Genomic DNA, 12413 nt, shown 5'->3' on the forward strand with positions numbered 1-12413 from the left:
AAATTGATCCATACCTGGAAACAGTAGAGTAAAAATCCTGAAAGACAAAGAGAGAAATCCAAAAGTTCTTGCAAAGCAACACATGCATTCAACAAAACCCCAGTAAGGTAACAGCTGGCGAATCAACAGAAATGGTGGAAGGCAGAGATGGGGTTGGCATAGTCTGAGTGCTCACAGAACCATCAGAGAACCCTGCATGGGGCAAACTCAGAAATGAAGGTGAAAGAAAATATTTCTTGAAAGGAAAACAATTTTCTGCTGTTAGCCAGGCTGTGCGGGAAATACTAAAGGAAGCAATTTACTCTGAAAGCAAGTAGTAATATATGACAATTTAAATCATACCTATGTACAAGGCTCAGTGGTAAAGATAGTTATGTAATTAAAAAAGAAAGTGCATATTTCTTCTGTCTTCTCTAAAATTGTTTTAAAAGTCATTGTACAATGTGTGAAGTTGTTCCTTTGGTACACTACTTGCCTACCTTGAGTGAGGCCCTGAGTTTAATCCCCAGCACCTCAGAACAATGAAATAATGCAAAAACCATTGCAGAAAGTTTGTATATGATTATATTGTTACTCTTATGAAAATGTATAACATATTTGCCAGTAACGAAACATTGAGAGTGGCTGGATTAATGAATGACATCATGGAGCATGACAAGCTCCATGCACAAGTGACCTAAGCACACCTGTCCTGAAGCTGGGCTGGGCTTCATTTCCACACCTGTTAGTGAGTTCTGTTCTATGGTGGCAGAATGCTAGAGACCGGATAACTTACAAAGAAACCATTGTATTGTAGTCTTACCACTGTTTTGTTTTGCTTTTGTGGACTCAGGTTACCATCTGTGTTGTTCTGGAGGCTGTGAAGTCCCAAATCAAGAGGCTGCATTTGGGGGTGGCCTCCTGACTTTTCCCATGGCCAGAGGCAGGAAAGTGAGATAGAAGTAAATGGGAATAAGAGGCCAAACTCAGCCTCCGGCCTGTTTAGAGCCGGCATTAATCCGCTCATCAGGGCGGAGCTCTTCCGGCTGGATATCTCCCTGTGTGCCCAGTACTGACAAGCTTTAGCCATTCTTTCTGGGGGGATCGGTTCTCTTCTTTCCCCATCTGGCTGGCTTTCCCGTCATTCACATGTTGGCGCAGACTAACACTGGTTCTCAGTTCTTCATTCTTTTCTTTTAGTTTCATATTGCATTACCTCTGTCTTTTATCAGTCATGTCTTGGGATCAAGTTTCCATCCTGTAATTCGTGGGACACATTTAGACCCTAGCACACTCTTGGGTAACTGTGTGTGTTAGTCCTTTTCCTGTTGCTGTAACAGAACACCTGATGCTGGGTGTGGTGCATCACACTTGTAATCCCAGCACTCAGTAGCTGAGGCAGGATGATTGCTGTGATTTCCAGACCAGCCTGGGCTACAAAATGAGTTAAAGTCACCCTAGGTGAGATCCTGTCAACCAAAACAAAAACTGCCTTAGAGTAGGAAATTTTTTAAAGGAAAGATTACTTCGGCCCAAGGTTCTAGAAATTCAAGAATATTGTGCTGGCATGTGCTGTTTCTAATGAGAGTTCAGTGAGAAAAAACAGGAGCATGTGTGGAAGAGGCTCCTGGGTGAGGGAGAGCTGTGAGGTGCCACGCTCGCCTCCCTTGAAAGCTGTCCAGTCCTGCAAGAGCAAGAGCTGGAGCTCGCTCCCACTGGACGGGCACTGACCCCTCCCTGTGACCTACAGATGAGGCCCCAGCAGGAGGTGATTTAGGGAGAAGAAACCACACTAAACCACAACAGAGTGCCTGCCCTCTTGGGGTGCAAGGGGTGTGGCCTGCAGAGGTTTACAGCATGCAACGCATCCCCTGTGTGTTAAGAGAATAACGGGGATGATGCTGAAGCAAGCAGACCACCGCCACTCTGAGCTGGACAGAGATCACGGTAAATCCTCCCCAGCCCCTGTGTTCCTGTACCTGCTGCAGCTGTGTGATCAGGGGTTGATAAGGCCTGGTGACCATAGCTGCAATCCAGAGCTCCCTCGGGGCTTGGCCCTGTGCTTGACAAGTGACTGCAGCTCCTGGGTGCTCTCAAGCCTTGTCTCTGCCCTTAAGCATAACTCTCCTCACTGGACCTCCCCCACTCCTGCATATGCCTCTGCCTGGCCCTGTGAAAAGCCCTGCAGGCAGTAGAAGAGGAGCCTGCCAAGGCTCTAGGGCCAGGAGTTTCCCCTCTTAGGTCGGTTCTGCAGTAACCTGTCCTGTGAGCTGTACCTCTGTTTCTTTGCCTTTCCCTAATGATTAACCAGTTCACAACTCATACTAAACAAGTTGAAGAATGACTGACAGTTGGTTTAGATGCTGAATCCTGGGCTGAGGATCTGTCTCAGTGGTAGATCGCTTGCTCACTGGGCACAATATCTTGGGTTGAATTTTCAGTACCACAAAAAGGAAAATTCTCACAGTAGTGGAGAATGAACCCGGGCATGGACCCTGACCCACATCCCCAGCCCTCTGCCTCCCTCTTTTTAGTTTTTATTTTGAGACAGGCTTTTGCTAAGTAGCCAACTTTCACAGGATTTGTGAGCACTGGGGATCATTCTGCCTCATCCTTCCAGATTGCTGGGATTACAGGTTCATGCCAACATAAGTTTTATGTTAGGTGATTTGAATACAATTTTTATAAAGCTGAAAATTGTTTAGTGTGAATATTTTAAGATGTTCTTTTTATGTTGAAGTATTCTAACAGTCATGAGCAGAGTACAGTTCATTTATTTTATTGATGTCTTATCCTTTGCAAACTGTTGCTATAGTTGGTGGATAGGTGGGCATGAAAATTTCATGTGCATTGTGCACGGTATTGCGGGTTTCTTGTCCTGAGTACAGAAATAGCAAGATCTAGATTATGTTTAATTTTTAAATTGTTGGAAGCTCATCATTCAGCTTAAAATATGTAAACAACTGTAGCCAGGAGATAACAGATTATGCTTTTGTTTAGAATTCTGGAAATCACCCCCTTTTTTATACTAGTGCTAGAACAAAAAAGGCTTATGTTTAAAATGGATAGGCAAGTCAGCAAATTTATTTTAAATCCAGTGAATTCAGAAGTGATTAGCAGTGAGTACAATTATGAATTTACTAACTCCTCTATTTGACATGTTTTATGAACATCTATAATTATCTAAACTACTTTTTATAAATTTTTGTAAGAAATTGTATTTCTGTAGGGAATCAGCCTTGTTAATAAAACCATTTGAGGCAAAGTTCCTAGCTTTATATTTTGTAGCAGAAAAACACTGAAAGAGAAGTCTGCTTGCAGATAGAGGATGAAACAAAATAGAACTTGGTTTGCTTGAAGCTGTATAACCTCTCTCCCTAGGATGATGGAATACTGCTGCATTTTTGGTGCTTCAAAGTGTTGGTAGATCCGTTTCCAAAATACCTTTGTTATTTTATGTTTTCAAAGAATATCTTTGCTCACAACCTGTGCTAGCAAGCTTTTCACCATCATCATAGCAAACTACTTGAGGGTAGAAAATTTTCCAGAGAAGAGAGGCTTGGGCTCCTCCTAGCTCTGGAGCTTTAAGGCTCCCACTTCGCTGTGAAGAAACACTGAGAGGAAAGTGTCACCATGGCGGGAGCAAGCTGATCGCAGAAGACAATAATGACAATGTTGATACATTATAATGACTTTTATAAAAAAGAAATATACAGTTAACTACAGATAGAATGGAAACAAAACCAGACGTGAAACTAAAAATACAGTTAATCATAGATAAAAAAGAAATTGCAAATGAGATAAACGTGCTTAAATCTGTCAAAATTTGAAATTGTTTGAAATGATTTTACACAACAGATTTTAAGCTCTGTGTGAGAGAGGAGGTTTCAGTTTTTTTCTTTCTACCTTTTTTCATGTCCTCTATTTTTATTTTATTGTTCATATCCCGGTATTCAGAACACTACTGGAATGAATCATCAATACCCTTCCTTTGACAATTGCTTCTCCTGTTTTATTTCCTTGGACTCAGGAGAAATATATATATGCTCCAATTCTCTTATTTTTATTGCATAAATTTGTTCATAATATTCTCATCATTTTAGCCTCTGTTATAACTTTAGAAATTACCATTTTTGATTTCTTGTTGAACTTTGTAATTTTTTTGCTCTTTATCTTCCTAGAAATTACCAATTTTGTAATATTTCCAAATGCAAATTTTTATCATAGCTATTATCTATTTTGTTACTTTTATTTTTACTTCTACACTTAAGCTTTATTTACCTTCCCATTTTGCATTTTTTAGGACTTTATGAACTGCATGATTTACTTGTTGCTTTCCATCCTTTTTTCCTAAAATGTGCAATTAAAGTTATTATGCTCCTATAAAATGACCTTTGAACATAGTTCACAACTGTAGTATGATTTATTTTCAGCATGTCACAAATCTTTTTCTGTAAAAGGATCTTATCCACTCCTCCTTTGGGTCTAATTTTCACCACATCCCCACATAGACTTGCTGAATGCATGCAAATTGTCGTTTTAGGCTTTCCTTTTCCTCTGCCAGTTTCTCTACCATTGCCCCCCTTTAATCTTTGCCACCTTTGTTATCTCTGCTATTTTTTGCACTTTAAGTAAAAATACTCTATCTTTTGATATTTTATTTCCCTTTGATTCTGCATAATTCTGAAGTAATTAAGAGCTCAAGTTATGAATCTGTCTTTCAATTCATGCATTAAATTCCATAGTTGTAACAGCAACAAGCCACATAAATGTGGCCACAGAAAGTTGAGGTTCAGATCCACAGCAACAGATAAGAGCCACATCATGCTTTTAAAAAGATTATAGTTATAAAAGTACAGTAGATAGGAGCATAGGTAAATAATGTAGTATCAAAGACTGAGGCAGGAGACAGCACCAAAGGTGAAGGGAATCCTCTGGGGAAGGATCCTGCATGCGATAAAGCCTTTGGCAGGCAAGAGAAAGCATAGCATGCTGTATACACAATACTTTGTCAAATACTGTGTTCAGAATAAAGGGACTTGGGTCAACAGGCCTGTGTGGCTTGAAGGATAGTCCCCGCCATGGCTAAAGAGAAAGACAAACACACTGATAGCACACTCAAGACTATCTGTAAATTACATTTCTCTCCCAAGGAAGGAGTATGTGCCCCTCCTGGGAAGATAAGGTATCTAGCCACCAGATACATTTCACTGACTCTCATTATTTTATTACTTTTCTTGACAATGACAAGAAAAACTACAGGGACTTTCTTTAGCTCCTAGAAACTGTTGCTAGAATTGAAGCTTTCTAAGCCCTTTACAACTGTGTTCTATTCCAGATGCCTGTCCCAGTTTGGCTTGTGTTCCACATTGCATGCTCTGTCCTGGGAGTGCCTGGCTCTCCTGATTCTGCTCAGCTGTTTTCCAAGGCTCAGTTGACAGGCAGTCTGGTTGGTTACCATCATGGGGCAGCACTGACCTGGCAAGGTAATGCCCAGTCTGCAGAGGGAGCACTGGGGGTTGCCTCATCTCTGACCCCTTCGGGAGGCTCCTGGCCCTATAGACGAAGGGAACCAGCCCTAAACGGGTCCAAGAAACTTGGCACACACAGGTGAGACAGACAGTGTTCTGCTCATTCTTTCTGCCCTGCATCCACTGAGACTCTGGTCTCAGATACAGTGTCATAAATTCTTACATTGGAGAAAAATAATTCATGTCATTTTTCTCTGCCTAAGGCTAATCAAGCCTCATGCCTCACTGACATTGGTTGCCTCTGGGCTCCACTGCAGTTTGGCTCTGAAAACAGATTTACATTTAGATATGGAGAAGAAAGATGAATTCATATTGTGTATTTTCAGAATTCCCTGCGTGTGGCTTCTATTTTAGTTGCAGTAGGCTGGGGATTTAGCTCCGTGGCATAAGTGCTTGCCTGGCAATTGTAAGGTGAGTTCCATCCCTGGTACCACACACACACAAAAAGGAATATATTAGTTGCAGCTGTTTCTTTCTTACATGAATACTCAAAGTTTTGATTTCATATACTTTCTTCCAAAAGAGCTAACATTCCTCTTGTTCTATGGAGAAAAGACAAATTCATTAATGACATCTTCATTTAATAGCAATTTAAAAGATGTTGTATTCTTACACAAGTTATTAAATAAATATTTTATCAAAAGCAACTGTAGTCCAATTGGGAAAAGTGAGCTTCTTAAGGCAATTATTACCTCCCCTAGCCTATGCCCCTTTCTCTGAACATTGTACTTCTAAAACTGTGGAGATTTGGAAAATTCTGAAAGAATATAAACTCAGCTACGTGCTCTACTTTAGTTACAGAAATACAGTTCTCAACGTGCAGAAGTGGAATCTTGTTGGGTACTTTTGCATCTTGTCTCACATTGACTCAACCAGCAAAGGAAAAGCTTGAGCACGGAGTAAGTACGGCCAGTTGTGAATTCTGCAGGACAGTGCTGTCCTTAAAGGCCTATGGGTCCCCCGGGCCCAGCCTCTACCCTCAGCCCGGCCAACACAGCAACAGCAGGTTGCACTTCTAGGTGACCACATGTGTACCTGAAGTGTCCCGGACACATTCACCATGCATTTTTCAATCATACCTTGTGTGGAACAATTCTTCATTTATGTTCAGCTTTGCAATTGATGGATGCTGATGTGCATGGAGTCACCGTGAGTGGACTTCATAGATGAAGCTTTCTCTGAAGAGTGCAATCTTGTCTGCCTGCAGAAAGGAATATCTGGACACAGTCCATTCCTCGATTCGAGTGAGGTGGGGAAGAAAACTAAGAGTACATTTGTAGCTTCAGGGCCTACTCTAACATCTGCTAGGCAAAACTTCATATAAATCTAGCTTTGTCCAAGTCTACTTTGTTACCTTTTACAGGTAGAGGAGGTTGCATATGTAACACTGCCTGGATAGGTAAAACTCACTTCATATTTCTTCAGTGTTTTTGAGATCCACTCTGACCAGGTGTTACTGAGCTGTCCCCCTGGGTCCCTGTGTAGTCGTTTTGTTTGAAAAGTAGAAAAAGTCACCCAGAGATTTTACAGGAGCAGATGACCATTTGGGCTGCCCCATGCTTTCTTTAATATTGGCAGTATCTTTGTCTGCATTGTCAAAGTAAAGAATAACACAGTAAATCATACTCTACATGGAAATAGTATTGAAGTAAACAGAAATTTCTTTAAAACGCATGTTTAAACACTGATTCATGAGAATTCACTCTGAAAACAATTGCACAATACATTGAGGACATAACCACAAACAGATCTGATGCATAAAACCCTTGGGTTTAAGTTTCCTAGCAGTGACAAATTTCAGCCTCAATAAATGCACTCACTTATCTCTTTTTAGTATTATTATTAGGAAATAGGAGGATACCAGTCTCCTACACTCTCCTTTTATGTAAGGAAGGAACCTTGTTGTTTATTTTAAATATCATGTCATTACTTCATGGTTAAAACTACATGGAATGATGAGCAGTTAGCCTTCCAAGTAAACTGTAATTAAAGATATAATAGTCACTGGCTGACATATACATATGTGTGTATATGTGTGTGTGTGCAAACAGGGTGACCCTTTATTCTGAACCATAGTAATCATTTGTGGCACACCACTGTCTCTGTCCTGAGGAATTTAGCTGCCAGTTTTAGGTACATTTCCACATTTACAAGAGCTGTTATCTCTGGGCTGTGAGTACCAAATCCTCCTGAGTGATTCTTCTTTTCTCAAAGAAGGGAGTGGAGAAAGAACCCCCAGACTTGCTAGTGCTTTATAATTCTGTCAGCCACACACTGGGGACCAGGCTTTTTAAATACTTTCTGAATTGTCAGTGTAAGAAGCCAATCATAGGGAGTATTTGTCTCATCCTGCAGTTCTGTCCTTTGAGAAAACTCATGGTTTACAATCTTTGCAATCCTATGTGCTGCTCTTGGGTGACGAGACAGTTGCACGATCCCTTACAGCACAGAATCTCGGTTTATTAAAGGTGACAGAGCCAGCACCTATCTGACAGAACGAGTACTTCACCAAGCCACCGATGTGTATTTCTGAGTATATTCCTGTGCTTCAGGTCCCACATCTTTTCCTCCCTGGACACATGTCTGAGGTGTGTTGGTCAATGAACCCGAATATGCTGTTTTTCTAACAGGTAAAATTACTATCAAACCATTTCCTCTGGTGGGTACAGGTCTTTGATTTATAGAGCACTGACTTCCTTTTGTTCACCTAAGAAATTCAAGAACAACATGTAGCCCTTAGGTTCCCAGCTGTCTGTGGAGAAATGGAATGGTGTGTACTCTGTGGACCACATACAAATGGAGTTCCAGCTTCCCTCTGTGCCAGGTCAGCGGGAGGCCACCGGGCCAGCTTTACAGACAGAGGCGGTGGCCTGCCTGTCCTCAGGATTCCCCCTGCACCAGCCAACCACAGAGCTTGTTTTAAGATGGCTGGGTCAGGAACTCTGCCTGGAGGTGCTCAGGCTCGGAGGTCTCTGTTCAGTGGAGCGAGGAAGGCAGAGTTCATTCCCAAGCAGCCCCAGTGATCTGTGTGGACGGGATGGCAGCCTATCTTGCTCACTGGATTCCTGTGTGCCTGGAGGTAATGCTGGCTGGCGTAGGTGCACACACAAAGTAAGAGTGAGTCCTAATGACTTCTCTGGTGAGGGTTGAATTGTGTTTCCCACTTCAGGGGTCTTGCTGCATGCTTCACCCTAGCATAGCTACAGCAAGACGGTGGCAAACCATTGTGTTAGTGACATCTGATCCAAATGAATCTACACACACGTTCATCAAAGAAGACTCTCCCTGAGCAATCAACAGATTTCTGGGGGTCAGTGAGGATGCTGACAGGTTGTTTTAAAAGGTCTTTGGAACTAACTTGCAGAGGAATACATAATAATCCCCGTGGATGACAGTGACAGAGTCTGATGGCATCCCAAGGTTAGGAGAAGAGAGAAGAGAGGCTGCAGGGTGACACTCAGTGACGTTAGAGCCTTGGCTGAAGAAGGCTGTGGATGTTACAAGGGGCCCACAGGAAAGTTCCCTGGGTGGGCTGTCGATAGTGTGACAATGGTTCATTTGCCCTATGATGGTAGTGAGCCACCGTGAATGAAAAACACGACCCTAATGGGGTTCACTGATGCTCCCCGGAGCTGTGCTCCAAACCCCAGTGAAGGTGCCTGTTACTGTACTATTTTACAGAAAAGGAAACTGAGTCCCACAGGAGGACATCAGGTGGAAGCAGCATTTGCACCTGGAATTGTGGCTCTGGAGTCCTTCCTTCCCACCGCATTCTTCTGCAACTTTCTTCCTAAAGATGCATGGAAACCTCGTGGCCCAGTTCAGAGGGAAGGTGCTATTGCCCCAGCTCCAGGACAGGGAAGGGCCCAGGGCACTGCAGAAAGCGACCCAGCTGTAGTCCCGGAGCCGCCAGCCAGACCAGTAGGACAGACTGAGAGACCCAGGCACTGCACCCCAAGGCTGGCCCGGCCACCGACTGGACGCCCAGTGACTTGGGTTAGCTCAGGACGTTGCTCTTCCCGCTTGTCAGCAGGGACACAGTCTGCGTGGGGACGGGAGATGCGCTCTGCTCTCCAGCACGGTTCTGTTGGAGTGGGGTGCTTGGAGCTGGAGACAGGGCCTAATCTCTTACAGAGAGCAGGACGTGGAAGCTTCTACAGGGAACAGGGAAGGGAAGAGGACCCGCTGGAACAGTGGCTCGGAGCTGCATCTCAGAGGGACAGGGGCCCCCCCTCGGGGCCCTGACCCGCACCCCACGATGAGAGCGCTCTCTGTATCTGCCCTGAAACTGTCTCTACACTTCTGGTTGAATCCTGAGACGATCAGAGTAATTCATTCCAAGCAGACTCCCAGGCCTCCCGTAAAGGATACTTCTTTTTTCCCTTACTTAAGGGCTGTTAATAAATCACCCTGCAGCTAAACACAGCGTGCGCTAAAGCACTTGGCTCATCTGACCTCGCCATTAATTACTCTGCCTTCGCCCGCGGCTGTTTTCCGTGCTCCCCTGACCTTCCTCAAAGCCGCTGCCCCCATCACTCAGGCCTTGACCATCGCTCCAGGGCGATCCCCTTGACAGGTGCCTGTCTTAAAGTACTCCTTCCAGCGATCTGCTGGGCGCTCCGAGGCCATCAGTCCTCCCCGAGGGCCTCGCGTCTTCCCAGGCAGCTGGGTTTCCTAGCTGGCATGACAGTTTTTGCACAAACTGAAAGTGAAATGGGGCGGGCGGACCGGATTGAGCAATCCGCACAGGGTAACCGCCAGCCAGTGACCCGGTTGCAGAGCAGGGCAGAGATGCCCGGGGGAAGAAAGAGGAAAATGGGGAGCGCGCTCCTGCCCCTGGGGGGGCCGAGCCGGGCGCTGCCGGGGAGTCAGTTAGGGCCCAGGCCAGCGGGGGCCACAGATAACAGGAAATGATCCGGGCCCTGCGGTCGCTCGCTCCAAGGCCCCGACCTTCCAAGTGCGCGTCCTGGAATGGACGGGACGGCAGCCGCGCAGTCCCGCCTCTCTCCCCTTGCGCACAGAGCAGGAGAAATGAAAGCGGCTTGCGCTCCGGTCCTGGCGCGGACGGAAAGCCCCTCCGCGCGGCTCTGCGGGGATGCGAGGCTGCTGGCCGCGACCTTGCTGCTGGCCCTGCTGTCCGGCGGTCTCACGGTGGTGTCCTTCTGCCGGGTGGCCGCGCTGCAGGCGGACCTGGAGGGGCTCCGCGCGCAGCTGCAGAGAGCGCCCCCGGCCGCCCCTCGCAGGGCTCTGGGCGCCGCGGGTCCCCAGGTGAGTGCGCTCTGGGCTGCTGCAGCGCCTGCCGCCGCGCCCACCGCCCAACCAGCGTAACCGGCTGTCTCTTTTGCCAGGGGGTCTTCGCGCCGGCGTCCCTGGCGGAGAGCAACTCCAGCGGGAGCGTCAGGAGAAAGCGCGCCCTGGAGGGTCCCGAGGAGACAGGTGGGTCCGGGCGTGCACACCCATCCCGGGAGCTGCAGGTAGTGTAGCTTGGCGCCCAGGAGGGCGCTGCCCTAGGCTTTGGAGCGGAGCCCCGCAGTGGTTGATGCCATAGGCTGCGCCCGGCGCCCGGTCCTCCAATGGGCAGGGTGTGCGGGGAGCGAGCAGGGGTCGGAGACCGGTCCGAGGTCAGGCACGGTGCTTCAGGGCCACGCCGCTTCCTCCGCTGTGAGAAACGGAAAGGGTAAATGAGGGCCAAAACGTGTACCAGACAAGGGAAATGGCACGGGGACAGGGATGGGGAGAGGAAAAGGGAAGAAGGGGAAAGACAAAAAGGACACAGAGGGATGGACGGGGAAGCAAAGCTTTGGTAACCACGGCGGGAAGAAGGGTTGGAGAGCCGAGAGCAGTGAGGGAAAAAGGAGAATGGACACGGATCCCGGACACTGGCACGCAGTCTCTCTAATGGATGTGGTCACTGTCTACCTAGAATAGACCACCAGGTACTCAATGTTAAGACAATAAAAAGAGCCACATCCAGAGATGGGTCTAAGGAAATGATATGATAATTCGTGCAAATACAGTGCTTGAAAACAAAACACAGCAAAATCGAGTTAGTGAAAAAGGGGCAAATGAACTGATAGACTCCGCTCAAAAGAAACACAGAAGGTCACTTAGCAGACCTGGTCACCAGGGAACTGCACATCGCGGTAACTGACATTCCGACTCGCTCCTGCCAGAATGTCCGGCCACCAGGAGCACAAAACGCGGTGAATTCCGGGGAGGCTGCGTGGAGGGGCCCCTTGTGCACTGCGTGTGGGAACGCACACTAGCGCAGTAGCTGTGAGAATCAGCGTGCGAGGCCTCAGAACAGCAGCACTTTCACGTGGCCCAGCCTCACCGGTGTGTGCCCGGTGGGTGTGCGCCCCAGGGAGTCAAGGGCTTCGTCCTCCAGGGCTCCCTGCGCACCTGCGTCTGGGGCAGCTCGAGACACAGCAGCTGACTCTGTCCTCACCGCCTGGGTGCTGCGGGGAACAGAGGAGGGGGAGAATGCGTGTCTGCAGGATGCTGCATAGACACACGGGTCCTTCATCCCTCTGTTCACTGGCAACTCTGTCTCTACATCAATTTTTCAGCCATAAAAATGAATGAAATTACGTCATGTTCAGGAAAATACAGGCAACTTGAGACCATAACCCTATGTGAAAGAAATCAGACGCAGAAAGTTAAATATCACACAGCTTCCCTTATATGGGAACCTAAAATACAGATAAATAAATAAATAAGTAATAAGTAAAATAAAGGAGAAATGATAGGAAACAAGAAGATAGTCATTTTGGAAATGAGGAGGAGGAAGAGGGGAGGGGAGAGTCAAGGGGAAACAATTAAGAACGGTCAGGGTCTGTTACCTGCACACACTGGTTTCCTGACATGAGTACTGATATTTTATTTTACAAATATACACTAGTA

General features: G+C 46.3%; 1 protein-coding gene across 2 annotated transcripts in view; it reads left to right on the forward strand.

The window, feature by feature from the left end:
• Positions 1–10301: 10301 nt before the first annotated feature.
• Positions 10302–12413, forward strand: part of Tnfsf13b (TNF superfamily member 13b) — a 34537-nt gene continuing 32425 nt past the window's right edge. For both annotated transcript variants that reach the window (XM_013141510.3, XM_063247020.1), the window contains exons 1-2: positions 10302–10778; positions 10859–10946. In XM_013141510.3, the coding sequence (XP_012996964.1) occupies positions 10482–10778; positions 10859–10946 (385 nt within the window). In that variant the 5' untranslated portion in view covers positions 10302–10481. The remainder of the gene's footprint in view (positions 10779–10858; positions 10947–12413) is intronic.

The sequence above is a fragment of the Cavia porcellus genome, unplaced genomic scaffold (assembly GCF_034190915.1).
Source record: "Cavia porcellus strain 051 isolate PalLab524CR breed Dunkin Hartley unplaced genomic scaffold, mCavPor4.1 scaffold_4, whole genome shotgun sequence".
Taxonomy (NCBI): domain Eukaryota; kingdom Metazoa; phylum Chordata; class Mammalia; order Rodentia; family Caviidae; genus Cavia; species Cavia porcellus.